The sequence below is a fragment of the Armigeres subalbatus genome, chromosome 3 (assembly GCF_024139115.2).
Source record: "Armigeres subalbatus isolate Guangzhou_Male chromosome 3, GZ_Asu_2, whole genome shotgun sequence".
Taxonomy (NCBI): Eukaryota; Metazoa; Arthropoda; class Insecta; order Diptera; family Culicidae; genus Armigeres; species Armigeres subalbatus.
Genome location: NC_085141.1, coordinates 123172559 through 123200221, shown reverse-complemented (window position 1 = coordinate 123200221; position 27663 = coordinate 123172559). Strand labels below are relative to the sequence as shown.

Here is a 27663-nt window from a genome sequence, read left to right as displayed (position 1 = left end):
AAATGACAGACCTCTCCTCCCGCTTTAAGCTGTCACGTAATAAGTGTATTTCAAATATGTTTTCATGCTGTTTATAGAATACGGACTCTATTTATTATTTTCAGTTATCAAAATATTATATTTGCTAGAGTACTCTGCAATTCTATTCATGCAATTCAAAATATGTCATTGTTATGATATCAAAAACTCAATTTGTTATCATCTTGATAATATTTTGATAGCGAATTCTGCTCGGGTAGTTTCTTGTGGCCAGATCGCCATTTGAAAGCTCGTAGGAATTGTCAGGCCCCTGAATTGAAAGCTGGCGCAAAGAGTTTAACCAACTAATTTATCCAATATTAAATTTATAATGTATTCTAGGTTCGAATCAAATCAAAAAATCCTTTAAAAATCAGGATCGTACTTCACATTCTATTTAAGGCGAGCGAACCTACCAAGGATTTTGGAAATCCTACGAGATTTCTAGATTTTTGTAACAGGGCTGAGCGTTGATGAACATCATTTGAAATATTTAAGTCGTCCATTGATATCTGGTTGACCAACAATATACATCAGTTGAATCGAGGCGAAAATGGTCAACTTTTTGTGTTATGAATGTTAAAAAGGAAAAGTTTAAAAAAAAAGTTAGCCCCCCCTAGACTTTTTCATTAGTTACGTCAATGTCTGGACATTCCTCCAGATATTTCTTCGGACATTCTCCAGGAATTCTTCCGGAAGTTCCTCCAGGATTTCGTTCGGAAGTTCCTTCAGGATTTCGTCCGGAAGATCCTCCAGGATTTCTCCCAGAAGTTTCTCCAGGATTCCGTCCGGAAGATCCTCCAGGATTTCACCCAGAAGTTCCTCCAGGATTTCATCTGGAAGTTTCCCCAAGATTTCGTCCGGAAGTATCTCCCGGATTTTGTCCGAAAGTTACTTCAGAATTTGGTCCGGAAGTTCCTTCAGGATTTCATCTGGAAGTTTCTCCAGGATTTTGTCCGGATGGTCCTCCAGGGTTTCATCCGGAACTTCCTTCAGGATTTCGTCCGGAACTTCCTCCAGGATTTATTACAAATTTTCCCCGTGAGTTCATCCAGAAATTTAGATTTTCTACGAATATTTCTTTAGCATGTCCACCAGTTTTTCCTCAGTAAATCTCCTGAAATTCTCCCTGGAGAATTCGCTCCAGAAATTTCTACTGAACTACTTTTGAATCTTAAATAGAATTTTTAATGAAATCAAACCGAAAATACCTCCAGGTACTTACTTGATACTTGATTGGCTACAGCTCTTCGATGAACCTACGCCGAATGGAGTATCCTTCTCCACTGGACTCGATCCTGTGTCAATCGCTTCCAGTGGCCCTGAACATTGAGCGCCCTCAGGTCCACTTCAACTGCAAAAAGCCATCGTGTACGCGGCCTTCCACGAAGCCTGCGGTCCCTTTCGGGTTCTCTACTAAATATTATCTTCACTTTCGTTCTTCCGGCATACGAACAAGGTGTCCAGCCCACCGTAGTCGGCCGTGTTGTATAAGCATAATAATATCCAGCCCTTTATACACCTGGTACAACTCGTAATTCATGCGACGCCGCCAGATACCGTTCTCCTGTTTACCGCCGGGTATTTTCCACAACATCTTACACTCAAACACTTCGAAAGCTCTCCGATCAGCCTCCTTTAACGTCCATGTTTCATGGCCGTATAAAGCCACCGGAAGAATCCGAGTAGTATACAGCGCGAGTTTTGTTTTCGTTTGCAGACTACGGGACTTAAGCTGGTTACGAAGTCCGTAATAAGCCCTATTTGCAACTGCAATACGCCTTTTCACCTCGCGGGTAACATCATTATCGCACGTCACTAATGTTCCAAGATACAGAAATTCTTCTACCACTTCAAATTTGCACCATCTAGCACCATTTCACTACCACCACCACTAATGAACCCACGTTGATTGCCAGCGACCATGTACTTCGTTTTGTTGGTATTGGTCGTGAGTCCAATCCTCGCTGTCTCCCTCTTAAAAGGCGCAAAAGCCTCTTCTACGGCACGGCGATCAATTCCCATAATATCGATATCGTCCCAGGAGCATTTGCATTATCACGGTACCGCTTCTTTGCACACCAGCTCTCCTAACCGCTCCCTGGTCGCAGTGACTAAAATACCCAACAAGGAAAAAAACCGCTCCCTCGAGCGCTATATTGAAAGAGAATACATCACCCTGCTTCAATCTATCCAAGGTAACAAATGATGTCGATATTTAACTTACTTGCACTTGATATATATATACGTTATACGAATCAGCCGTACCAGTTTCGCCGGAAAACCATGTTGTAGCATAATTTGCCATAATTCATTCGGATGATGTGTCTGCAAGTTGTACTCCCGGAATTTATCAAGGATTTGTCTCAAGGTAAACATTTGATCCGTCGTTGATCGGCCCTCACGAAAACCTGGTTGGTATTCGCCGACGAAGGACTCTTCAAGCGGTCTCAATCTGTTGAACAGAATACGGGACATAATTTTGTACGCCGAGTTAAGGATTTACAGAATTAAAAAATACAATGGGTCACTGGAAGTGATTCCATGAATAATTATTAGTCCAACTATTTGAAGAGCTCGAATCGGTTTCAACGAATACTCAGTCAATCCTTTAGATTGTTTTTATGGGCATTTGTATGAACCACGTGTAAGAAGTAGCTCGGTCTCTACAAGAATTACTAATGGAAAGTTAGCTGGAAGGCAATTTAATGCAGCTTCAACTGCTTGAAACTCAGAAAGTTGCGGATAGTTGCAGCTGCAATGCACATGATTTTATAGGGTACAACGAAAACAACGTTTGTGGATGTTTCAGGGTAATATTTCTCGATTGAAACATTATTGAATTTAATATTCCTGTTTCTCGCATACAAAGTCTAACTTAACTGATTTTTTGTATGCAATTTCAAATTTTTTGCTCAATATTAGATGTTTAATTTACGAATTGTAGCTTAATGCGGTACTGCCGTAATCTGGAAAAGTGACGTAACCGACATTTTACAACACGCATGTTTTCCATTTTTCTGTTAAAGAGCTCGATGAGTAGTACTCGTCAACACCATTTTTGGGAAATGGTGTATACGTTACTTTTTCAGATTACGGCAGGGTAGGAAAGAATTTTTTTATTGATTTATGCCTGACTTATTCGGCCAAATGACTTCTTCGGCCAAATGATCTATTCGGCCATATGACACGTTCGGCCAAATGACTTTCAACCAGATGGGTTCCGGCCTAATGGTTTGTTCATCCTAGTGGCATTCGACAAAATAACTTTAGGCCAAATGGCTTTCGGCCGAATGGATTTCGGCCAAACACCACTTCCCCGTTTTACAGGCGTATATCAGCACAGATTTTACGTTGGAATTGAAAATTCGGATCTGTCTGTTTTTCCAGATATTTCTAAAACTCGCCTTAGCCCTTGCCTAGCCCTTTGCCTTCCTGGTCCGTGCACCTATATCGATTATGGTACCGCCGTCTGACGCTATTTGACAATCAAAATATTGTAATTCCTTTCAACATGGTTAAACCGTCCGATGCGACGGGCGTTGAGAAGTTTACTCTGCATATCAGAGCGCCGTTGCACCAGTATGTAGAGCAGGTAAAATAAATAAGTCTCCAAATTTGTGATATATGTTTGTAAGTTATTTAATTTATTTAATTTATGAAACAGGAATTTAAACACTTCCAATAAATAATTTTCACCAAAACTTTTTTTTAAAGATTTCCGAATATGCTTGTTGATATGTTCGCCACATTCGATGCCAAACGATTCAATTACCACCTATAAAAACTGAATCTCCCTTTTTTTCTATTTTAAAAGTCGTTAACTTTCGTAACTCACATCGACGGTTAACTGCTCGAAAACTGTAGCTCAAATGGGTTCGTGTGAAGTAAGTTCAACAGTTTTGAAATTGTTCATTGGGTTTAAATGATGATGTACCGGTTACTAATTGCCATAAGGCGAGGATAAAACCTAGACAGAATGGAGTAAACCCGTTGATGTGCCAAGCAAAAGTAGACAAACGTGGTGAAAAGATGTAATTTTTGCACCAATTAGGCGCTAATTAACTGGTACCAGCGAAGCGACTGGCGAAGGTAGCTCGTTGTACAATTTATTCGAGTCGTCAGCACAATATCCGAAGGATATAGGGGAAGTGTACTGGTTTTGGCCAACTTAGTGCCTATTTTGGCCAACCCTGAAAAATACATATTTTTTCCAAAATAATCGATCAGTTGAAAGCAGCGTTGAATAGTGAGGGATATATCTCTTGTTGGAACCAGTCTTCAAGGTGCAGCCCCGCTCAGATGTTTATGCATGCTGCCGCACTCGAATGAACATTCGCTTCGGGCTCGAACGTGCACTCGTAAAAATGAACATGAACACGAGCGCAGGCTGGATGCTCATGTTTTGCATCGCGCTCACAGCGGCGCTCGAACATTGATGTTTTCAGCGCGGCTGTGAGCGCCGCTTTGAGCACGGTACAAAACATTTGCTCCACTCCAATCCACATACATTGGTTTGAGCTTGGCTTATCATTTTGGTATGGATTTTGATGTTCATATAAAACTTTAGTTTTAGAGAATTTAATTTCATTGGTTCTATGATAAGTAAAAGTAAAAAGAAAATTATGTTAACTTCTGCGATAAACTGAACATTTGTTTATTGATGCACGGTTTGGTTTGTCAAAACTTCAACGTCTTGTGTAGCATAAAAGAAAGCTATTTTAAAGTATTTCGCCTTTTCAGGTGATAGTATATTTCAGTCATATTTTAAATAACCATCATTGTTTGAGGAATTTCTTATATATTTTCAGTGAGAAAATAATTTTGATATCTGGGCAGTTGACGCCTAGAGCAGTACAGCAGTTTAAAATCGATCTATTCAATTGTTTCATACTGCTGAGGTATTGGCTTTTTGATGTTGCATGAAAGAGAAGCAGAAAGATGCTATTAAAAAAATGAACCGGAAAGCATACGAAGAAATTTTAAAAACTCTTCCCGAAAATTCAAAAATCAATTTATTTTGAAACGGTTAGCAGTTCGGAGTTGGAATTTTCTTATTCTATGTATCAAGTGTGATAAAACAAAATAAAATAAAAAATCAAAATTGTATGTTCATTATACAGTATAAAGAAGTCCAACCCCGCACTGCTATGACTTTTTAAATAAATTACTTTTAGAGTTCCAAATTGAATGTGGTTGCTTTCTTGTGTCATATGTATTTTTAAAAATTACCTTTCTCCTTCTTCTTCGACATCGAAAAAGGTGAAAATTTCGATATATTAGTTTGATATAACTTGCTTTTCAAGTCCAACTAACTTGCACTGACACTTCTTAACACAAGTAAAAATAGTATTATTATGAATGTGTATACTGGGGTCGCTTTTTACGTGGATTTACATTGTATAAGTGGAAATCGCAAAAAAAAACTGTTTTCGATTAAGTCGTTTTTTATGCGGTTTTCGGGATATACGTATTGTCCGTGTGAAAACTGACTTCAGTGTATTTGATTCAAACGAGTAGGCACACGGTCATATTTTAAAATGCCGCACAAGTTCCCGATATTGGCCAACACTTTTGCAAACAACAACGATCAGAAGCATTTACATAACGATAGATTAAGTATCCGTGTGAAACCGGAATTACTGAAAACTGCAAGAATCTTAAATCACGGACTTTTTGTATTAGGCTATCGGACCATTAGGGCAGCACCAACCATTCCCGTCCGCAAAGCTTATTTCTTGGGCGCATTAGAACTGAATTACTTGGATTCTAGTACGCAGTTAGCATCTGCAGATTTCTAGTGATGTACAAAAAATCAAGTCATGTGTTTGGAAGACGGCCGAGTTATAAACGTTGCGGACGGAAATTGGGGGTACAGTCCAACTGATCCTCCGCTCTACTATTCAATATGTTCAATATAATTTGTAGAAAGTTTGTGTAAAATAAAATAGGTTGACCCTTCTCTTCTTCTCTTCCTCAATGGATTTTTATTCCAACTGTTATTTTCTTTATTAGTTCCCAACTTAGTGTTCTCTATTAGCATTTACATTCTACAGTTATTAATTGAAAGCTTGCCTGCCATTGAATGAAGGTGTATTTTTTATCTTTTGCGGTAAACACAATGAATAAACTATGCCCAGAGTGTCGAGAATGTTTTCCCCCCGAAAACATCTTAGACTGGACCGAAACATGTTGGGGGCTTTTATTTATTTTTTTTGCCGTTTATTGAACATTTTTACGTTTTTCGTTTTTCTGGAAAGATTGTATGCGTTTCATTCATCTCCCCAATTGAGTTTAATAGTTTTAATAACAGAAATAATAATATTATGTGTATCTTTGCTAACACACTTATTTTTTTATGTGAAAGTGAGTTAGTTCCAAGCTTCGGTTTATTTTCTACAATCTTTAATAAATAAAACATAACACGCTCTCCACATACTAAGGGATTTACAACCGAGAGAAGAATCATAAAGAAAAAAACCACCAATGCTTCCATATAGACCAGTTTTTAGAAAGTAGTTTTCAAATGCTTCTGATAAATCTTCATGAAAAACAAAAATAGATATTCATGATATGAATAATAAATCTTAAATATTCTGTACAGTGAGATTTAGGTTTGCGCATACTTCTACTCATTTCTATCAAGGTCAGATGCACACATTTGAAAAATATTCAAGCAATAAAATCTTGTATATCGTTTAACATAGAGCAATAAAATATTGTATATTTTACTTATATCGTAAAATAATCAATGCTGCCATGTTTATCTACAAATGCTTAAACTATATCTTGTCATCTACAAACTCTGAATCAAGGCCCCAATAAAGGCATCCTGCTCCGAATCATTTTTTGCCTTCAACCTTAACTATATATGCCGCGCCGCATATGAAACGTGCCGCACTGCCGCATAATCGTGATGCTTCACGCTCGGCCCACAACCTACGCTCACAGCCTCAGTTTACAGCAGCCTAAGCACACAGTCTGAGCACACAGCATGCTCCATGAGCACACAGCCTGAACACACAGCCCAAGTTTTGAGCTTGAGCTCGAGCCTGAGCTGAACCGCACCGCGTTCATTTTTCGCACCCATGTTCAATGTTGACGGTGAACACGAGCTTGAAAGAGAGCGCGCGCTCAGGATGAACATGCACTGGCAAAAACTGCACACAAGCTCAGCGCCGCTCATGTTTTCGTGAAGACTGGTTGGAACTAATAAAACCCTTCTGAATTGCTTTATTTTTGGAGTTATTCGCAAAATTGGCCAAATTAGGAACATGGCCAAAACCGGTACAGTTCCCCTATTCATTATTCATTCCGAGTAGGTACTTGGCTAGTATATTGTGATAGTATAATCATGGGGATGTGGGAAATATTTTAGAACGACTAAGTTGTTTGTATTTACCATTTCTTATTTGCTGATTTCACGTATAATGATTGATCGTACACGCTATTATGAAGGCCTGAATATATTCGGAGCTACCTAGACAAAAAATAATTCAGAGAAGTAGAAACCATATTGAATATGGGTAAAAAAAAACTTGATTCACCGATTATTGATACTGCTTTTCTCGCATTCACATACTCTATTCTGTCTTCCTAACAGGAACTATCTTCTGAAAAACCGGCTCTCCAAGGGACCAAACAAAATCGTTCTTTCGCCATCGGATTTCGTCTTTCCGGTCGACATGAGAAGGGTAAGTAATCCCCTGTGTGCCCACCAATCCTAACTGACAAGGAGGTAACTCCGGTGTCCCTTTCGTTGATGAGCGGAATTGTTTTTGTTTCGAGTTCGTTTCAAGGATCAACGTACCGTGAAATGGTGTGTATTTAAAAGTTTATCAAAAGAAGGTACAGACAACAATGATAAATATATAAAAAAAAATAATGTCACTTCTGGTATAATAAACAATATCCTTATCGTTCATTTGAGCTTGTTCAACCTGAATAAGCCATCTAAAAGCCCCAGGTTCTAGGGATGCAATTGAGATATTCCCTGCTATGTAAATATATGTGGCACTTACTTAAGTGCACACTTTTGCATAGAAAGGACTCGAAGTAAGAAGCACTGAATAATTTTGAACAATACCACATACCCGCATATTCGATTCCGCTCATATTCTGTTCTTTATAAGGGAATCAACGTAGAAATCGGTAGGAATCTATTTCAATATTGATTTTTTTATTTTTTGTGTCATCTATTTTGCTGCCCATTTCCGCTTTAGTGAGGTTCATTGCCTGTGGTGGCTTATAGATGGCAGGCATCAATGTCTCTCTTCTAGATGAAAAGACAATGCCCACGCTCTTCATTTTTCAACAACGTTCCTCCACAAAACCGACTCGTCCCCCCTCCTTCAATAAACAGACCCATGTCTCATCGCCATATTCGCATCCACAGGTTGACGAAGGTATCGAAGCAATGCTGTGCTGCTGGCTCCAGCAGCTGCAGGAGTTTGGAGGACCTGAAGTGGAAAAACCGGACCTCCTGAAAGGGTCGATAGGCTCATTGAAAAATTTGGGTCTTCCTGTTCCACCGAAAACGGGCTCCGGTAGTGATACTATGGTGCGACACAACACCACCATTGCCGGGGCACTGGAGTTTAAAGCTCGATATAACGTAAGTATCTCTAATCGAAACAGTTCCACCACAACTCCCAAGATCCCATTTCCTGTAGCTTATCATCTTAAAAGTTCCATTTTCAATATTACATATTTGTCTTTCTTGTCGAGGGTGTCTGCGCAGCGAAGGTTTCCTACTGTGGAGACGCTTCGTTAAGAAGCTATTTTAATCAATTATGTATCAAAAGCTACTCTCCCATTTATCCTTCTCTCCACCCACGTGGCTTTTATCGGTTCCGTATACCTAAACCTTTTTTCCACCGATGGCTTGGTTGGTTGGTTGGGTGTGATTGGATCTGAGGATGGTCAACTGGTCGTACAAATTCGCAACCATACTGCGTCGTCTAGCCTGAGAGATCGCTAAATACATGTTCCTTAAAAAAGTAGAAAATTGTTATAAATATGTATGTCAAAATTCTGGAATAATAATTTATAACTCATTTTCTTTTATGTATCTGTTTCTGTCATTTTTTATTCAAGAACTGAATTCCTCCCTACCAAATAATAATGATTTTCATGTTTAGTCTACCTTGGCGACGTATACATTTCAACTGTTCCAAAAACAAACGCAACGGTGCGACAATGGTGATCAATTTTATCTGATCTTTCTTTATTGTTACTTTTATTGTCTTATCCCGTACCTTTCAGGGGGATTTAGTGCAGCTAAAGGAAATCCCTTCCGCCACCGGTTCGTCATCCTCGCAGGAGCTCAGAGCAAAAGCAATGGATCTGCTCGTTGTGGCACATGGCTTACGGCATGAGAATATTAATCCGCTAATAGGTGAGTTATTATCGAGGCTTATTGATGCGGTGATTTATGTCCAATGAGCAAACAGTTACACAGATGATAAACGGTTATTTCTTGGGGGGTATCACGTCTAAAAGACCATAACAACACTAGCTTGGGTTTGAACAATAATGGTTCCAGTGGATGTAGGTATAGCGACGGAAATAATAATTGTGGTCAATCCAGTTCTTCACCTTAAATGATTTTTTAAATACAAATGAGATTGATTAACAAAATATGAATCTCTAGGAGTATGTCGCTCCAAATATTTCAAATCTTATTCACAAGGCCCATGCACAAATTTCATGAATTTCAATTTCCATTTAAACATAGAATAACAAATGACTAATGAAATTTTTTTTAGCATGTTTTGCGGCCGAGTTTTTAAATCAACAGAATGTGAATGAATCTTGAATTAGTGGCTTGAACAGTTTCCAAGCTTCGAAGCTTTATGATGTTGACTAAGAATGTCGATAAAATGATTAGGTTTCATTTCAGAGAATCGAGCAAAGGAGCGATGGTAAATATTTCTGTCAGGGATCAAATTAACGCCGTAGGGCCAAAAACAGAGTGAAGAACAACATACTTCTGCAATAAATTCACCATACCAGAATGAGTCCTCTAGGCCGACACATTCTGATACGGTTAAGTTAGGGCCAAAGAATGTGCTTTCTTTTTGGAAACTGGGTGTAGCAAAGTGTTTCATTAAAACACAGTTCATTTGTAAACAAGAATTAGGTGCGCAGCGTACAAGCGTACGTAAATCAGGGTATAAGCAATAAATAAATATAAAAGTCCCCTAAGAACAAAAATAAATTAGCATTTTTAAAGCAAAAATTATAAAAGGAGGATTTTCTATAAATAAATAAAAATGTTTCATTGAAAAAAATACAAAATTTCCAAAAACAAATCAATGTTAGCAATCAAAACTACAAAACTTTCCTCAAAAAAATTTAAACTTTTCACAAAAAATAGAAAGGTTGTGTACCAGACACGACCGCTCGACGTATACTACGTAAAACTTCTTAGTGCAATAAGAATTGCTCGCTCAACTTTTCAAAAGGTCCTAAGTAACATTTTTTTCATGAATTTATTTGAGTACTGCAATCAAAAGCTTTAATATTTGTCTGTTGATTGCAATATTCAAATTAAGAGTGCTTGTTTTCTCTTGTTCTCTTGGCCGATAATAAAATTCATCAGCTCAGTGCTTGTTTTCTCTTGTTCCGGATAGCAGGACGATCGCGCGATCTACCGAAATATTGTGTTCTACATTGCGCGGGCGGTGATAAGAGTAGCCATCGAACAAGTAAGTGCAGTGCGTGTTTAAGTCGTCGGGAAACAAATAAAATATCTATCTTGTGTTCGGTGGCTCATGCGCATGTCGTGCGTGGTAAAAAAAAGCTCGTTTCTTAATAGTTTGCTGTAGCCATCGAGCAATTGAGTACAGAGTGCTGCGCTTCCGTGCAGTCGTCCAGAACGCGAATCCCCTCAGTTTTCATTTGCCACCGGGCGTGCATATTCTAACTTTTAACTCGTATTAGTGTTGTTCTCCATCCCATATATCGCATCGCTTACCAAAATGAATCCAGATAAATTATTCTTTGTAACTAAAACGATATCCTATCCCAAGACAATCGTGGAGATGCAGAGGTATACTCGGTCTCTAGTAGCAACGAGAGTCGGACTAATAATCCTTTCATTCCTATATGACTCCATTCACGGAGTAGCAACTACGAATTGTGCGGTCATAATGCTCATGCTCATGATTGCAATATTCAAATTAATTCATGAAAAAAAATGTTACTTAGGTTCTTAGGCGAGATTTGTTACAGTTTGATTTGGTAACCTGTGTTCCATACTGATGCTATTAACTGGCGGCTAGGAACACTACCTTTACGGTAGCTGCTCACTAGCGTACCCAGAGTGTATGTAATAAACAGTGGCGACATGTGCCGCATTTGACAGGTCTCCTGCTTGTTTGGAACACGATTTTGTATGGGAATGACAGATGAATTTTGTTACAATTCTGACAGTGTCACCACTCTTAATTACATATACTCTGAGCGTACCCTTTCTAGTTGAGACACCAACCCTACTCGTGCCGCGTATAACAGTTATTTTCATATCAAATTATGTAAGTAAACAAACTAATGATCTGATAAGCCTCATCAGTTGGCAAATGCTTTTGTTTGTTATCTTCTACGGTATTCATGCCGTAGATTATAAATAGACACGGATAAAAAATCAATGCCTCTTACTTACGGTGATCGGTAGTTGAAGACAGCTAGAAATCAAGTGCTAAAAATAAATCGCAAAAGAGTTGTCACATGAAAATTAATTAAGGTAATAGTCAGTTTATTATCAGGTGGCTCAGTAGCTCGTTTGTGTCGCTTGAAGAATAAACCTTCAGTACGGGAGACGCTTGCCACGTTGAGACCCAGAAGCCACAAAATCGTAAGTCATCAGCCATAATCTTCCTCGCGAGGCAAGCTCACCAATCACCATCCACCCGATCATCATAATCATAATCCCTCATAATCAGAAATGTAAGATTGCTTTGATTAATACTTTAGCATTTGTTTTGACTGACTCCCTATTTTTTGCTTGTCAAATCAGAATACTGTATTCATAGGCGGTAGTGATCAATGAAGATTTAGGAGATTATTGGTTTATTGATAGACAATATGATAATTTTGCGTTATATGTATTATCATATTTTAGCGATCCGTATGCTCCGACAAGGGCCTAATTATTATCGATACGCCAAATGATCTGATTGGCACCAGAAGCACTGCCTCCGAAATTTCAGAACTTCGTCATCAGCTGTTATAGCAGAGGAAGTGTTGGGTTGCGTCTTTCCCGAGTTTTTCCACCTGCACCTGTTTAGATCTAGATGGTTCCGTCCCTACATAAAAGGACTATCGTAATCGACAACATATTCGCTATACTGAATTATGGATGAATTGAAAATAAAAGTATTTAATTATATTTTCATAATTGTTTGCAGAAACTTATTGTATTGAAATGCTTGATTGATATATCAAAATCATAAAAGACCATAATATACATATATAACCATAAGCTTAAGACTTGTAGTTTTGATAATTGTTTTTTTTTGCAAACACAACCGTTTCCTGACCGACGTACGGTTAATTGTTTATCAACCGTAGCAGATTTCATTGAGTACTATGATTGAGGGAAAGTAAAGCTGTCATCAACAATTTTCGCAATAGTCTAAAAATTGGTGGCACAAGCAATATATGGGGAGCAATGGATAATCGAAATCAAAAGTTATACTCACGCTTTAATTCCTTCCAACCGAGATCCAAAGTTTAAGGTTTAGTTTTTTTTATTCAGGTTCCTTTCAAGTTCGTTATTTGCCTTTTGGTCAGTTGGTGAGTAGTTGACTTCGTTCGTCCAAAACCCGCGAGAGAAAGTCAGCCAGACAGGCCTACCTAATCGCAGTTCCGCATCACTTCCTTCTAGTGTGTTGGCGCATAAGCCGGATTTCTTCAAAGAGGTTTGTGGTTTGTTCGCAACAGAAAGAGTTCGCGGTTCCGACCCGATTTCATTGGTAACCGTGTGGCGCACTACAAAAGTCAGGTGGATCTGGTAACAGGCTACCGCCCGGACTATCTTGGCAACATTAGTATCGTATCGTATCATTTTGTTTCGGCCGCTCCTGTTACAAATCTAGACCAACATTTGAAAAGGGCGTAACAGCCAAAACTTATGTCTACTGATTCCTCGTCTACATATATAGCTATATATGTAGACCAGGAATCAGAAGGAATAAATTTTGGCTGTTACGCCCTTTTCAAATGTTGGTCTAGAAATAATGTGAAATGTAAAATATTTACTTTACAATCAGATCGTAATCTGTTATCAGCATAAAAATTCTTCTTCATCCACCGCCGAGGGCCATCACAGATGTTACTTGGACCGCTACCGGCGAAGATATCGTTTCAAGTCAATTCACAAATCTGCTTTTCCGTGCGCGTTTGCGGTTTTGCTGGAAATCATCGTGCGGTCGCCATCACCATCGGCAGCGCTCAATAGATTTTGTTTGAAAATCTTAATAAAGCAGGTTTGTCGGCAGCGAGTGAAAATGAGAGAAAAAAATTGCACTTGCTCAATTCGGTTGTCACCGACGACAGCCACTCAATAATTTACCGCATATTTGCTACAGACGCCATCTTTGTGAATAAATTTCTGTAGCAACTACTAAATGCCCCTTTCCAGTGACTAACAGGAATAAAACGAAAGTAAGAATTTTGCGAAAAAATTCCACTTGTGCGACAATTTTAATACGGCAAACAAAACCTTTTTTCATAAAATGATGGTCCTGAAAAAGGACCGATTAAGTGTGCCTTTGCATCACTATCAGTATGCGACAAAATTTCGCTTTGGTACTGCTCCAACCGACTACGAGATTTCTGGAGCAACCACCGCCAGCGGCCATCATTGTTGGACGAATTTCGAAATCTTGATGATGTTGCTGACGACGCCCACACGATCATCTACAGCAAACCGCCAATTACGCGAGAGAACACCATTGATGTCGATGCTGGTGGTGCTCGTCGGCGAGTTGCTGCAGAATTATCGACGTGTGGCCTTCATCAACAGTACTCAAGTGATTTTTTCAGTAAATCGTGGTGAAGCATCGAGCAGCCATCCTCAACAATCGCCAGCGGATGTGTATTCAGGCGCATAAACCGGTCCTTTTCAGAATCAGCATTTTAAATGGAAGACAATGGATGTGTGATATATTATTTATTCATTCATTTATTTAGTTTACATCTAAACAGATAACACTGACTCAACAATTTGACGCCACAATACACGGTTCGAGGCCGCATCTCTCCATCCTCGGATACGCCCCACGCTCGCCAAGTCGTTTTGCACCTGCCGGATCGGAAGCGAACACCATCTTTGCAGGGTTGCTGTCCGGCATTCTTGCAACATGTCCTGCCCATCGCATGACACCTTCTAGCGCAATGTTGAACAACAGGCACGAAAGTCCATCACCTTGTCTTAGTCCCCGGCGTGGTTCGAACGAACTGGAGTGTTCGCCCGAAATCTTCACACAGTTTTGCACACCATCCACCGTTGCTTTGATCAGTCTGGTAAGCTTCCCAGGGAAGCTGTTCTCGTCCATAATTTTCCATAGCTCTACGCGGTCTATACTGTCGTATGCCGCCTTGAAATCAACGAACAGATGGTGCGTTGGGACCTGGTATTCACGGCATTTTTGAAGGATTTGCCGTACAGTAAAGATCTGGTCCGTTGTCGAGCGGCCGTCAACGAAGCCGGCTTGATAACTTCCCACGAACTCATTCACTAATGGTGACAGACGACGGAAGATGATCTGGGATATCACTTTGTAGGCGGCATTAAGGATGGTGATCGCTCGAAAGTTCTCACACTCCAGTTTGTCGCCTTTCTTGTAGATGGGGCATATAACCCCTTCCTTCCACTCCTCCGGTAGCTGTTCGGTTTCCCAGATTCTGACTATCAGTTTGTGCAGGCAAGTGGCCAGCTTTTCATCTTGATGAGCTCAGCTCCGATACCATCCTTACCAGCTGCTTTATTGGTCTTTAGCTGTTGAATGGCATCCTTAACTTCCCTCAAGGTGGGGGCTGGTTAGCTTCTATCGTCCGCTGAACTGACGTAGTCATCTCCTCCGCTGCCTTGACTTCCACTGCCTGTACTCTCAGCGTCATTCAGATGTTCCTCGTGGGGGCAGCAGGGACAGCATGGACCATGGACCCAGCTGTCTGTGAGTCAGGGAGAACTGCCTGGGGCGTGGTGGGATTTAGCAGTGGGCTCTGCTAAAATCCCTTCCCAAAAACCACAAGTGCCCGTAATCAGACTCTATCAAAGCGACTGTGTGCCGCTTCAAAAGCACAAGCTCAGGGAGTGCCAATTGGCATGGGGAGTGTCCCTACTTCGGTAGGGTAGCGCGTGAGCTTCTTCGGCAGGGAGTGAGTGATCTGTTTGTGCTGAGGCAGGAGTGTCATAGCGCGTCGCCGCTATTGTCACCTCGAAGCACAGCAGAAGTCTGAGTATGGACTGCACATGCTGAGGTAGGAGTGACGTAGCGTAGTATCGTTGATTGGTCCCTACATACCGCTATCGACACCTCGAGTCATGGCAGTGGAGTGTTAGAGTGAGCACCCGAATAAGGGTCACATGGAGCGAATGGTCTTTGGAGAAGCTGCTTCGGCGGCAGGGTAGCAGTGGGTTGTACCCACACACCTACAGTTGTGCACATGTGGTGCATGGGGAGTGTCCCTGCTTCGGCAGGGTAGCGTGTGGTCTGCTTCGGCAGTGGTGTGATTGATCTGCTCGTGCTGAGGCAGGAGTGTTGTAGCGTATTATCTGTAGGCCCAGGCAGTTACCGCTATTGACACCTCGAGGCATGGCAGCGGAGCGCCCGGGAGAGCATCCAAGTAAGACTCAAATGATGTGAATGGTGTGCGAGCATCCAAGTCAGTCTCGCATGGGACGGGTGCCTGTGTGAGCGATATGAGCGAGTACGTTTAGTACTGCCATCCCCCAGAAGTAGTACTGGGAGGTAGTTCCTGGGGGAAACGATGGTGGAGCCCAAGGGAGTTTAGTCGGTATTACCGGTATGGTCGAGTCCGACACTCCAGTACACTTCCGTGTGGTAGTTTGGCAACTACAATGCACGTGTACTGGGTTAGTGTGTAAATGCATTCTCTCTTGTAAAAAAAAAAAAATGGTTCCTCGTAGTGCTGCTGCCACCTTTCGTTCACCACACGTTCGTCCGTCAAGATGCTCCCATCCTTACCCTGGCACATTTCGGCTCGCGGCACGAAGCCATTGCGGGATGCGTTGAGCTTCTGATAGAACTTGCGTGTATCTTGAGAACGGCACATCTGTTCCATCTCCTCGCACTCCGCTTCTTCTAGGCGGCGTTTCTCTTCCTGAAAAAGGCGGGTCTGCTGTCTCTGCTGTGTGATATATATGCATAACAAATAACATAACATAAAAGTATCATCGTGTTGGCTTTTTTTATTTTATTTTTATAGGCGGATTATAGAATAGAAGGATGAGGTTAACAGAAGGCCGACCCAATAAACCCACCCAAGTAGCGGAAGATCACTTGAGTAACCCTCTCTGCTAATACCTTGGTTTTCCCTGGAACTGTCTCCCAGCATTACTTCTGGGGGATATGCAGTACTGAATGTACTCGCTCATTCACGCTCACACAGTCACTCATCGAACGCAAACGTCTAGCATAGCTCTCTTTCGACATCGAAACGAGGACATACGAACAGTATGTGTTCTGCAGTTTTATCAACACCTGGGCAGACGGGGCTCTCCGCATGCCCAAACCTGTGGAGTTACTGCCAGAAGCAGACATGGCCTGACAGGAATTGTGTCCGATGAAAGTGAACTTCCCCATGAGGTCTCCCACCCAGCTCGATATGTTGGGTCTACCTACCTTCAGAAGAGTTATTCCACTCGCGCTGCCATCTGACAACCGAAGTCACGTTCGCGGGCTCCTCTGGTGCCACGTAGCTCGAAGCACTCCTCGTCTTCCCGGATGACTAGCCCGACTGGCATCATGCTCGCAATCACGCAGGCTGCATCGTGTGATATCGTGCGGTAGACAGATATCACTCTGAGACACATCAAACGGTACGTGCTCTCCAGCTTCCGCAAGTAACTGGTTGCCCCCAGAGCTCTCGCCCAGAATGGGCCGCCGTACCTAAGAATAGATACGGCAAAGCCTGCCAGTAGCCTACGTCTACTGGCACACACCTTGTAACTGTTGGACATCATCTTAGACAATGCCGCAACACCAGTCGAAGCCGTTTTGCATGCATGGTCGCCATGGCTGGCAAAGGTCAGATTGTCGTCTATTACGACCCCATGGAGCTTCAAACTCCGCTTTTATGCGATCGCCACTTCACATACGTGAATCACTGCATGTTGAATCGACTTGCGGTTGTTGATGATAACCACCCTCGTCTTATGGTGAGCGAGCTCCAGGCCTCTAGCGCTCACCGTGCTGCTCAGTTCTATCTCAGGAATTGACTCCCCGTAGACCTCCAAGGTTACGTAACCGGCGAAGCCGACGATCTTAACACCAGGAGGAAACTTTAGCTTCAGAACCCCGTCATACATAATGTTTTATAATTGCGGAACTCCTGCGCTAATTGGCACGCTTCTCTGACCAGCATCGGTCTCGTATAATAGTACACGGTTCTGGAAATAGCTTTCCAAAATCCGGTTGAATACGTTCTTCACATCAAGTGTCACTAACACACAGTATCGAATATCGCGCCTTTTCTGTTGGATCGCTATCTCGCCGGTCTTTACCACCGAGTTAATAGCGTCCAACGTGGACTTGACAGGCCGTTCGTACCCTCTGAGTACGGGGTCAGTCTGTTGAGGATGATCCTGTCTATAAGACAGATTATTCTATTTCTGCCTTTTCCACCTTTCAGGGAATCTACACGCATCAAGGCATCTCTGCATAGCTACCCTGCACATGATCGGGTTCGCTATGATTGCTGTCTTGAAAGCGATTCTCGGAACTCCATCAGGACCTGTAGCTTTGTTCGTTACCAGGGATTTGGCCACCGCGAGTAACTCTTCGTTCGTCACCGGAGCCACCATTTCGACCGCACCTATATTGCCTTGCAGTGCAGGAGGCCAGGGACTTGTGGTTCAGGACGGGAAGAGTACCTCGATAATCTTCGCCAGCCTATCCGGGGACCGTTCGGGGTGAAGAGCTTCCTTTGGTCTTGACCATCACTTCACCCCGAACGGTCCTGTAGGTGTCACCCCACGGATTCGCGTTGGCTCCTTCGCATAGGTTGTCGAAACACGCTCTCTTACTGATTTTGATGACCTTGTTAAAGGCCAGTTTCGTAGCTCAAAACACTTCACGGCCATCCGCTCTTTTATCCTCGGTGCGGGTACGTTGCATCCCTCGTCTACCCTTGAGGCAGGTTGGTCGAAAGGCCACAATCTTGGCACTCAACCAGGGCGTCTGCCATTTCTCGGCATAGTGGCGTCGCACGCGTAAGATAGGACAGATACCAACGCATCCCCGTTTAGACCATCAGTAGTGGCTTCCAATCCCAGAGCTGCGGTAAAAACTTCGCTGTCGAAGTGATTTGTCCTCCACCCACGGACCTGACAGGGATCCCCGGATCTCGGATGTTGCACGACGTAGTTGATTTTAAGGGGAATTGCTAGATGATCACTATGGGTGGAACCCTCGTCCACCCTACAGTTCAAGTTTGGTGCCATACCGAGACTAACAAACGCTACGTCAATTCATGACTCAACCCCGTTCCTTCTGAACGTGCTATTGGAATCATCATTGACTAGCACTGCGTCGAGCTTCGCTAGCGCCTCTAGCAACGATTGACCCCTGCAACGATCTCCTGCTATGACGACCAGCCTACGACCCACTAGGTCAGACGATAGCCTATCGACCATCTGGTTCAACTGTTCTAGTGGCCACCTATTCTAATGGGTGCTACATTGCAGCTACAATAGAATACAGCATTGATCTTGGCTATTGCGACACCCTCAGCAGAGGAGTGCACCGCCTCTTGGATCGGGTACCGTCCCGTCGTGCAAATAGGCGCCATCCTAGACCCGTCCGCCACCCAATTGCCGTTATCGACAGGGACGTTGTACGGATCGGACAGGAGGGCGACATTAATCCTCGACTCCGAGAAAGACTGCCACAGCAGCTGCTGGGCAGTTGCACAGTGGTTAAGATTCAGCTGTGTTACTTGCACGGCTTATTTTTATTTTTATCTCCGATGGGTCACGAAGACCCACCCATAACGTGGTTACAGGCTTGCTTTTTGCTGGCGCAGATGAGGCACTTTTGTGCCTTATCGCATTCCTCCGCCTTGTGCCCTTCCTCACCACAACGACGACACAGGTTGCTACGGTATGGGCCCTTACAGTTGTAGGACTTGTGCCCCAACTCTAAGCACCGATAGCACCTGTCCACTGAAGGCGGCTGCAGTTCGCTCAGTTTTCACCAACAAGACCTCGCCTCTGTCTTTAGCTTTCTTTGCGCGTCAAGATCCGCTTAGCCCTCATGATAGAATTAGAGGCGAAAGCATAGAATTGATAGTTCCGTATTCCGAATTGATAATTGATATGCCTTATCCTAGGCAGGCATGAACAATTTTTTACAGTCGATTTGGAAGCGAGTGGAAGGCAAAATTTGTGATGGCACATGTCGCACAACCTTCCTTCTGCCAAACTCTCGTATGAAGGGGGAGGGAAGAATATCAGTGTGGAAGCTGATATATATTCACTAAATAATAAATAATTAGTTTTCTCTTCCCTTATTTTATCTCTTAGTCTCAGTCGACCCAACGTTGTTATTGTCTTCTACATTGCCGTGATCTACGAAGAGAGAATATTGTTTACGCACTAATCCACACAAAAGGACTGCGTTTGCCTTTGCCCATCAGATTGACGGTGATTTAGATACAGCGCTGTTCAGTCTCACACACCCATACTGCCCCTAAAGCCAGAACTGTCCCATATAGATGACAGATTAATACTAATGTGGGAAACATTGTAACTGGAATGAAATCAATATATCAATTGGAGATAGTGTCTAGAATTCTATTATTTACAATTTTGGCTTGTGGACTATAACCCTCCTCCAAAGGTCGTTCTCTGTAACCAGTGTTGACGCTTTTCACCTTCTGGAGAGCTGTGATCCAATATGGGCTGTTTGTAATGAACACCTCCAGGTTTGGACGGTTGTTTAAAAATCCGTTGAGGATTCATTAGTGGCAACAATTTACCAACTGAGGAAGAGGCGATGTTGGGTGCACTCAGATGAATTCGTTGCTCGGCTATGGGCTGAAAGATCACCTAGAACCAATCGATATAGGTAATATATATAATAGGGTGGTTCAAAAAATCGATTTTGCTCCACAGTGCTAATCTGATTCTTCACCATGTTCTGAATGTCCTCTGAAAATTTGAGCTCAATTGGATTAAAACTGATTTAGCACAAGCCGTTTCAAGTTTGCATGCAAATTAGTATGGGGAAATTCATTTTTTCATTATACTGTTAATGACGTTTCCCCATTAAGCGCAGGTTAAAAGAAAACCTACATAGCTAAAAGGGATACTCAACAGCTTTCACCCAACGAAAACCGCATGTTGATTGATCGTCCCAATAATTAGTAATCGATTTTAAGACAGGTTGCGAATCTTTAGTCATGATCGTAAAACTTCTTTGAGGGCATCACTGAAATATGCAGTGCAACATAGTAGCCTGAATTTGTGTGTGCTATTTTTCGCGCCACGAGCAGCAATGTTGCCTGTTGATGAGTTATGCAATTAGCTCCAGAAAACCACGGTATAGATTAAATTCGATTACTAATTATTGGAACGATTAATTGAGATGCGGTTTTCACTGAGTGAAAGCTGTTGAGTATTCCTTTTAGCTATGTAGGTTTTCTTTTAACATGCACTTGATGGGGAAGCGTCATTAACAGTATAATGAAAAAATAAATTTCCCCATACTAATTTGCATGCAAACTTGAAACGGCTTGTGCTAAATCAGTTTTAATCCAAATGAGCTCAAATTTTCAGAGGGCACTCAGAACATGGTAATGAATCAGATGAGCACTGTGGAGCAAAATCGATTTTTTGAACCACCCTAATATATAACATTCAAGGTGTGATAGAAACACACTTCGTCAAAGCGACAGGAAGAACACAAGTGGGACTCACCAATCCGGCAAAGATGAGAGTGATTAAATAAGGGAGCGTCCACAAATGACGTAATGCTTAGAGGGGGGGTCGAAGTGTGACGACCCATGCAAAATTTTTAGATGCTTCATACAAAAAGTGTGACATGGGGCGAGGGAGGGTTGAAAATGCCCAATTTTTGCGTTACGTATACGTATATATATAATATATATAATATATATAATATATATATATATATATATATATATATATATAACTATAGTTAATGGATCTTTCCTAATGTATTCTATGCGTCCCGTAATTGCATGAAAAGTGTTAACATTTCTGGATTTAACGGAATCCAGAAGCAACTTCATAAATTGAAGAGTTTTCCAATAAAGGCTTTGAGCCAATTTAAATTCACCAGTCAAAACAATAAAATATCAAAAACATTGTTAAATCTAAAAAAAAAGTTCTGTTATAATAGTTATTGGTTTGCTTACAGTGTAGCAAGTACGCCATATTTGTTTATTTATTTATTTCAATGTTTAGTTTATCTTTGTAAATATATTTATTTTGTTATTTATTTAAATTATAAATCTTTACATGTATAGTTGCGTCTTTTAAAATAAACCTTTGTCTTGGATCACCGCAAGAATAGTCTAGAAGAAGTACGCCATTGAGTTACCTACGCTAAGAATTGAGTCTTATGAGTTCCCTATAGTCAGCTACCAAAGAAACACATGGGGTTTAGCCAGCATATAGCGCATCATGACGCCAAAAGTAGCGCGTGGCTTGCGGCCAACGACCCGCACGCCGGTCTTTTGAAGTTGCGTTGACCTTTGGCTTGTCCGGCATTCCACGCTTGGCACGATTCTTAGCGAGCAAGCTTACTGGCTAATTTGAATCGTCTGTGGGAATGAGATGCACGATTTTGGGGGATTTCGTGGATAAATTCTTTTGATGCTCGGGTTCGCAAATTTCAACTTCGTTGAATTTCGCGAACTCTGGAGACAATGTCTAAAATTTCGCGGTATCTGAGGAATTTTCCAACTCAGAATCGTTCACTTTGTTCCGTTCCGTGGAAGAGGCAAAAGCGGTCACTTTTGATCCGTGCCGTAGTGTGTTTTTTAAGGTGAAATGTGACATAGTTTCTTTGTAGGTTGTTAGCTAATATACGTTCTTTGTTTCCCTCTAGTAGAGCATAAGTTAGTAAAGCTCAGTATCGTCTATCTTGTGAGAAAATTGTGCAAGTGCAGATCCGTGTTAGAAGAGGTAAATCATTGAATTTGTAATATGTTAGATAGTGTCTCCAACTTCGTGCGTATGTGCTATTGTGTCTTGCAAATTAGGTCCGTGGCAGCATTGGTGAAGCCGACACACTACCCCTATTATTACGACCGTTTTTGACCCCACGCAACGGCTACAAAGGTTCCTGGGTACACTTGGCCGGAGAAGGTTGCGAACCGTCTATTGCGCACCTTTGGCAGGCGAAGCCAACCACCGCAAATCACCGTAATCAACCACCGAAAACACCATCAATTTTCCATCGTTTCATCGTCCTCCTACGGCATAGCAGCAAATCGCCGTTGTCGTCGTCATCGTCAAGCAAAGTACCGACGGCGCATCAACTTTTCGTTTGCGCGCCAGGAGGACCATCGGCGCTGTACCGCGCCCACGCGTAAGCCCGCGCACCGTATGAGGGAGTGAGAGACCAGCAACATCGACGCAATTAGCCGTCCGTCGGCGTGAGTTCCGGCCCGGAGTAGTGCTTAAAGCAGCTCCGGCCCATCCGTAGGTCCTCCCCATCAAATGACTAGCTAGTACAGAGTGAGTAAAATGCATGCATAATTGTTTGTGTCGTCCATGGCCATGTGACTCAGTTAGAGGCACAACAATTTGTTTTCGTGAGTCGTCAGTAGCCCATTGAGGACGGCTCCGTGTGAAGCTCATCGCATGTCAGAAGGTGAGAGTGAGAGATTACCGGAGAAGTTTGTCGGAGTAAGCAGATGCCGGAGATACCGCTGGCGAAGAGAAATAGCGAAGAAGAGGTGTAAAGAGAGTGTACGCACGTAGAGAGTAGAGATTAGGGAATTGCACGCACACTATAAAGCGAGTTAGAGGGAAACCAGAGGGAATGCTAGGCCTAGGCAAATGCAAGGAATAAAGAAAGTGCATTAAAATCCATGTAATCTTGATTGGGAGCTTCATGTATGGGAGGAATCAGAGCCGAAATAAAAATCTAAAGTTAAAGCGTTAGACTGGTTCAAATGACAATGCGTGCAGTTTGAATGTATTTAGTTGATGTCCTTTAAAGATTTTATGTCGCTTCGTGGTCGAGTTTAGTTCTTTGTTGTTGTTGTATTTACTGGGTAGTCACCCGATTTGACTTTTGACCGGTTTCCAATCTTGGACGGGGTGAAACAGGAACTTTTTGGGTTGGTCCGATGAGGAAAACCCCCGCCTGAATGACTTTGTTTCCGGGCCGGAAATCGGAGGAATTTATTCAGGAAATCTCTTGGGATTAGTTGTGTCCGCTCGGAAACGAGAAGTACGACGGACGCATTTAGGTTAGCCAGTCAGCTTTCTCTTTAAGAAAAGTGACCCTTCCCCTAAGAAGGTCTCAAGCCGGGCAACGAAAACTTGTTGGGCGGTCTCCTTCCAGGAGTGGCGCATAAGCCGCCCAATTTTAAACCGGAAACGCGACTGGCCGACCCGTTATATCTGGCGCCCAACAAAACAAGGCTTTTTAGAGATTTTTTGTAGCTGATTGTTTGTAAAATAACCTTTTATATTTAAGTTTGTATTTTTGTTGCATATAAAAGCACATATTTATGTTGAAAGTGGAAATTGTGTTGCAAGGGAACTCGAATTTCGGAAATTTTTGTTGAATATATGATATTTTTGTTTTCTGTATTCATATTTATATATTATTCACGTTTATTTCAATAAACTTACATATTTGTTACATTATTGTTAATTTATTATATGTTATTTACATTTTTGTTTCACAATTTATTTTTCTTGTTCTATATTATTTATTGCTGAGTGTTATTTATTATATTATTCTGTTTGAATTTGGAAAATCATTAAAAGGTAACTCGAAACGTATACTAGACTTAATTCATTTAACTACATATTTGCGGTAGATCTTTGTGGAGTGTCATTTTCTTCTGGTGTGAATTTTCTACTATTATTTCAATATGAATCAAGTTTTTCCCAGAGCCGAAGATCTCAACTCTGAGGAGATCGATTATGAGCTCGCGATTCGACAACAACCAGAAGAAGTTTTTAAGCTTGATTTGTCTGGAAGGCAAAGAACATTGAGACGTTTATTCAAGGAAGATCAGAAAGATGGACGCAACTATCGTTCGCCCTACTCCATTAGCGAGGAAGCGGCACACGTTGAAGGTAGAATCGAAAATTTATCTAAGGCATTGGAAAGGAGAGTAGAAATTAAACTTGAATCTCGAGTGATCCACTACTGGTATCGGGTTAAACGAGCGGTAGCTAGGAACGACGAGGAGAAGAAATTGCGGAGAGATTTAATAAGAAGAGTCGAGACTGTTATGCAGAACTTCCAGTTTGGTCCCTCGCTTTCACCATACAAACAGCAAATTAATAAAATCATTCATAGTAATGATGAGGAAGCGAGTGGTCAAACTAGGGGTGGAGCAGTAGGAGGACCAGTGGTATCAGAGGACGGTTCTCATTTTCTCGATAATCCTCGCAAATCGCTCGATTATTCCAAGGGTGCCATTCACAAAGAAACCGTTCAAATCAACCAGGGGACAGGGCAGACACAGGATTCTAAGTTTGTGGTCTCGCGTCAAGAATGGGATGAAATGAAAGCCATGATGCAGTGTTTGATGAGTAAGTTTTCTGGGGATGGTCAGGATAATCGGGTTAGGCATTCGAACGAGGAACACCAGAGGCAAATAGGAATGAACGAAAAACGACAAGAACTGCCGAGGCAGAGAGACCCGCGGAACAGCTATTGGCAAAGTGAAGTTCAGCCACACCAGGATTCGTTGGGCCTTAGTGAGGATGGACACCGATACAGAAGACATCAACCGCCAAGAGACAGCTCACAGTCAAGCGACGATGAGAGTTACAGGGACAACATTCCGCAACATCGAGGTTGGGCGCGTTCACAGCATGGCGGGCAACGTCCTCGGGAACCAATTAACCACAACCGAATCGAGAAATGGAAGCTCCGATTCACGGGCGAACCTAGGGGCATGCCGATCGAGAACTTCCTGTATAAAGCGAAGAAGTTAGCCGAACGAGAAGGTGTGTCGAGAGACATTTTGCTTCGTGACATCCACATGCTTCTCGAAGGCGCAGCTTCTGACTGGTTCTTTACCTTCGTGGATGAATTGGTCACTTGGGATGTCTTTGAAGCTAATATCGTCTACCGATTTGGGAATCCGAACAAGGATCAAGGGATCCGTTCGAGAATTCACGAACGTAAGCAGCAGAGAGGCGAGTCCTTTATAGCGTTCGTAACGGAGATTGAGAAGCTGAATAAAATGCTGTCCCGGCCGTTGTCGACGCGGAGAAAGTTCGAGATAGTGTGGGACAACATGCGGCAGCATTATCGCTCCAAAATCTCGATCGTAGAGGTGAAGGACCTACAGCAACTTACGAGACTAAACTACAGAATCGACGCAGCCGACCCGCAGTTACAGTATCATGCCAACGACAGCAACGTTCGGCGGCCTATCAACCAGATCGAAGCGGAAGAAAGCGATTACGACAGCGACCGTTCAGTACCGGTCAACGTGGTAACGAAGAGGAGATCGTCGGAGGCAAAGCACTGGCTTCGAGAGACACGGCCAACAGCAAAGCGGTCAAGAACAGCAAGAAGGCAATCAAGCTACATCGCCGATGATGTGTTGGAATTGTCAAACTCATGGACACGGATGGAGGCAATGTAACAGACCGAAAGTGGTATTTTGCTACGGCTGCGGTAATTTAGGAAGGACAACTCGGAACTGTGAGCGTTGCTCCAGGAACCAAGTCCGAGGTACCGATCAGCGGGGAAACGAATAGAAGGATGTCGGTCTGGGAACGCGAACATCCAAACAACGAAAGAAGTTCCCAAAGTAGCTGCGACAAACCTACCATACGATCCATTACTAGAAGTGTACCATATTAAGATTCGCGTCGGCAAGTGTCCCCATATTAGAGTAAAGATTTTCGATACAGACTGGGAAGCGCTGTTGGACTCTGGAGCAGGGATAAGTGTCCTCAACTCAAGAGAAGTAGTCGACAGATACGGACTGAAACTTCAACCAGCGTCGATCAGAGTTTCAACCGCAGATGGTTCCAATTACAGGTGTCTGGGATATGTTAATATTCCATTCACGTTCAAAAACATGACCAAAGTGATTCCTACAATCGTTGTTCCGGAAATCTCGCGACAGCTGATACTCGGAGCAGATTTCTGGGAAGCTTTCGGCATACGACCGATGATCGACCTTGGAAATGGTCCGGAAACCCTCGAAATCACCGCTCCGAGCGATAGTGAAGCCATCTGCTATACGATAGAACCATCAAACCAACTACCGACGATAGAACATGAAGAGAGCGATGAGACCCTGGACATTCCAGTCTACGAAGGACCGACGGAAACAGCAGCCGATCCGGAGAATATCGAGACGGAGCCTGCATTAGCGGATGGACAACGAGCGCAGCTGATCGACGTGATAAAAAAGTTTGAGCTGACGTCAGAAGGCAAACTCGGGAGGACACATCTAATCGAACACGAGATTGTCTTGAAGGATGGAGTGAAACCTCGAAACCCTCCAATGTACAAGTGTTCACCCTACATACAAGAAGCAATAAATGCGGAGGTAGAACGCTTCAAACAGCTTGACGCCATCGAGGAGTGCTATAGCGAGTGGACGAATCCACTTGTTCCTGTCCGCAAGAAAAACGGAAAAGTACGGGTGTGTTTGGATTCTAGAAAGATCAACAAACTGACAGTAAAAGACTCTTACCCAATGCGGAATATGCAAGACATATTCCGACGATTGGGTAAAGCCAAATACTTCACAGTGATCGATCTAAAAGACGCTTACTTTCAGATCCCTCTGAAAGAAGGTAGTCGAAACTATACTGCATTCCGTACTGCGAAAGGTGTGTTCCGGTTCAAAGTGCTGCCGTTCGGAGTGATGAACGCACCTTTTACGATGTCACGTCTAATGGACAAAGCGCTCGGATTCGACCTTGAACCGTTCGTTTTTGTCTATTTAGATGACATTGTCATCGCTTCCGAGACGTTTGAAGAACATCTTCGATTATTGAGAATAGTGGCAGAAAGACTAAACCGAGCAGGACTTACAATTTCTGTAGAAAAATCCCGTTTCTGTCGGAAACAGGTCATGTACCTTGGGTACCTTTTGAACAAGGACGGGCTAGCGGTAGATGTTTCCAGAATCCAGCCGATTTTGGACTATGCACGACCGCGGAATCAGGAAGACATTCGTCGTCTTATGGGTCTGGCCGGATTC

General features: G+C 42.5%; 1 protein-coding gene across 1 annotated transcript in view; it reads left to right on the top strand.

The window, feature by feature from the left end:
• LOC134220553 (uncharacterized) overlaps positions 1-27663 on the top strand; it is a 286010-nt gene that overhangs the window by 149331 nt on the left and 109016 nt on the right. The window contains exons 7-9 of the mRNA XM_062699640.1: positions 7622-7712; positions 8414-8632; positions 9283-9415. Coding sequence (XP_062555624.1) covers positions 7622-7712; positions 8414-8632; positions 9283-9415 — 443 coding nt within the window. The remainder of the gene's footprint in view (positions 1-7621; positions 7713-8413; positions 8633-9282; positions 9416-27663) is intronic.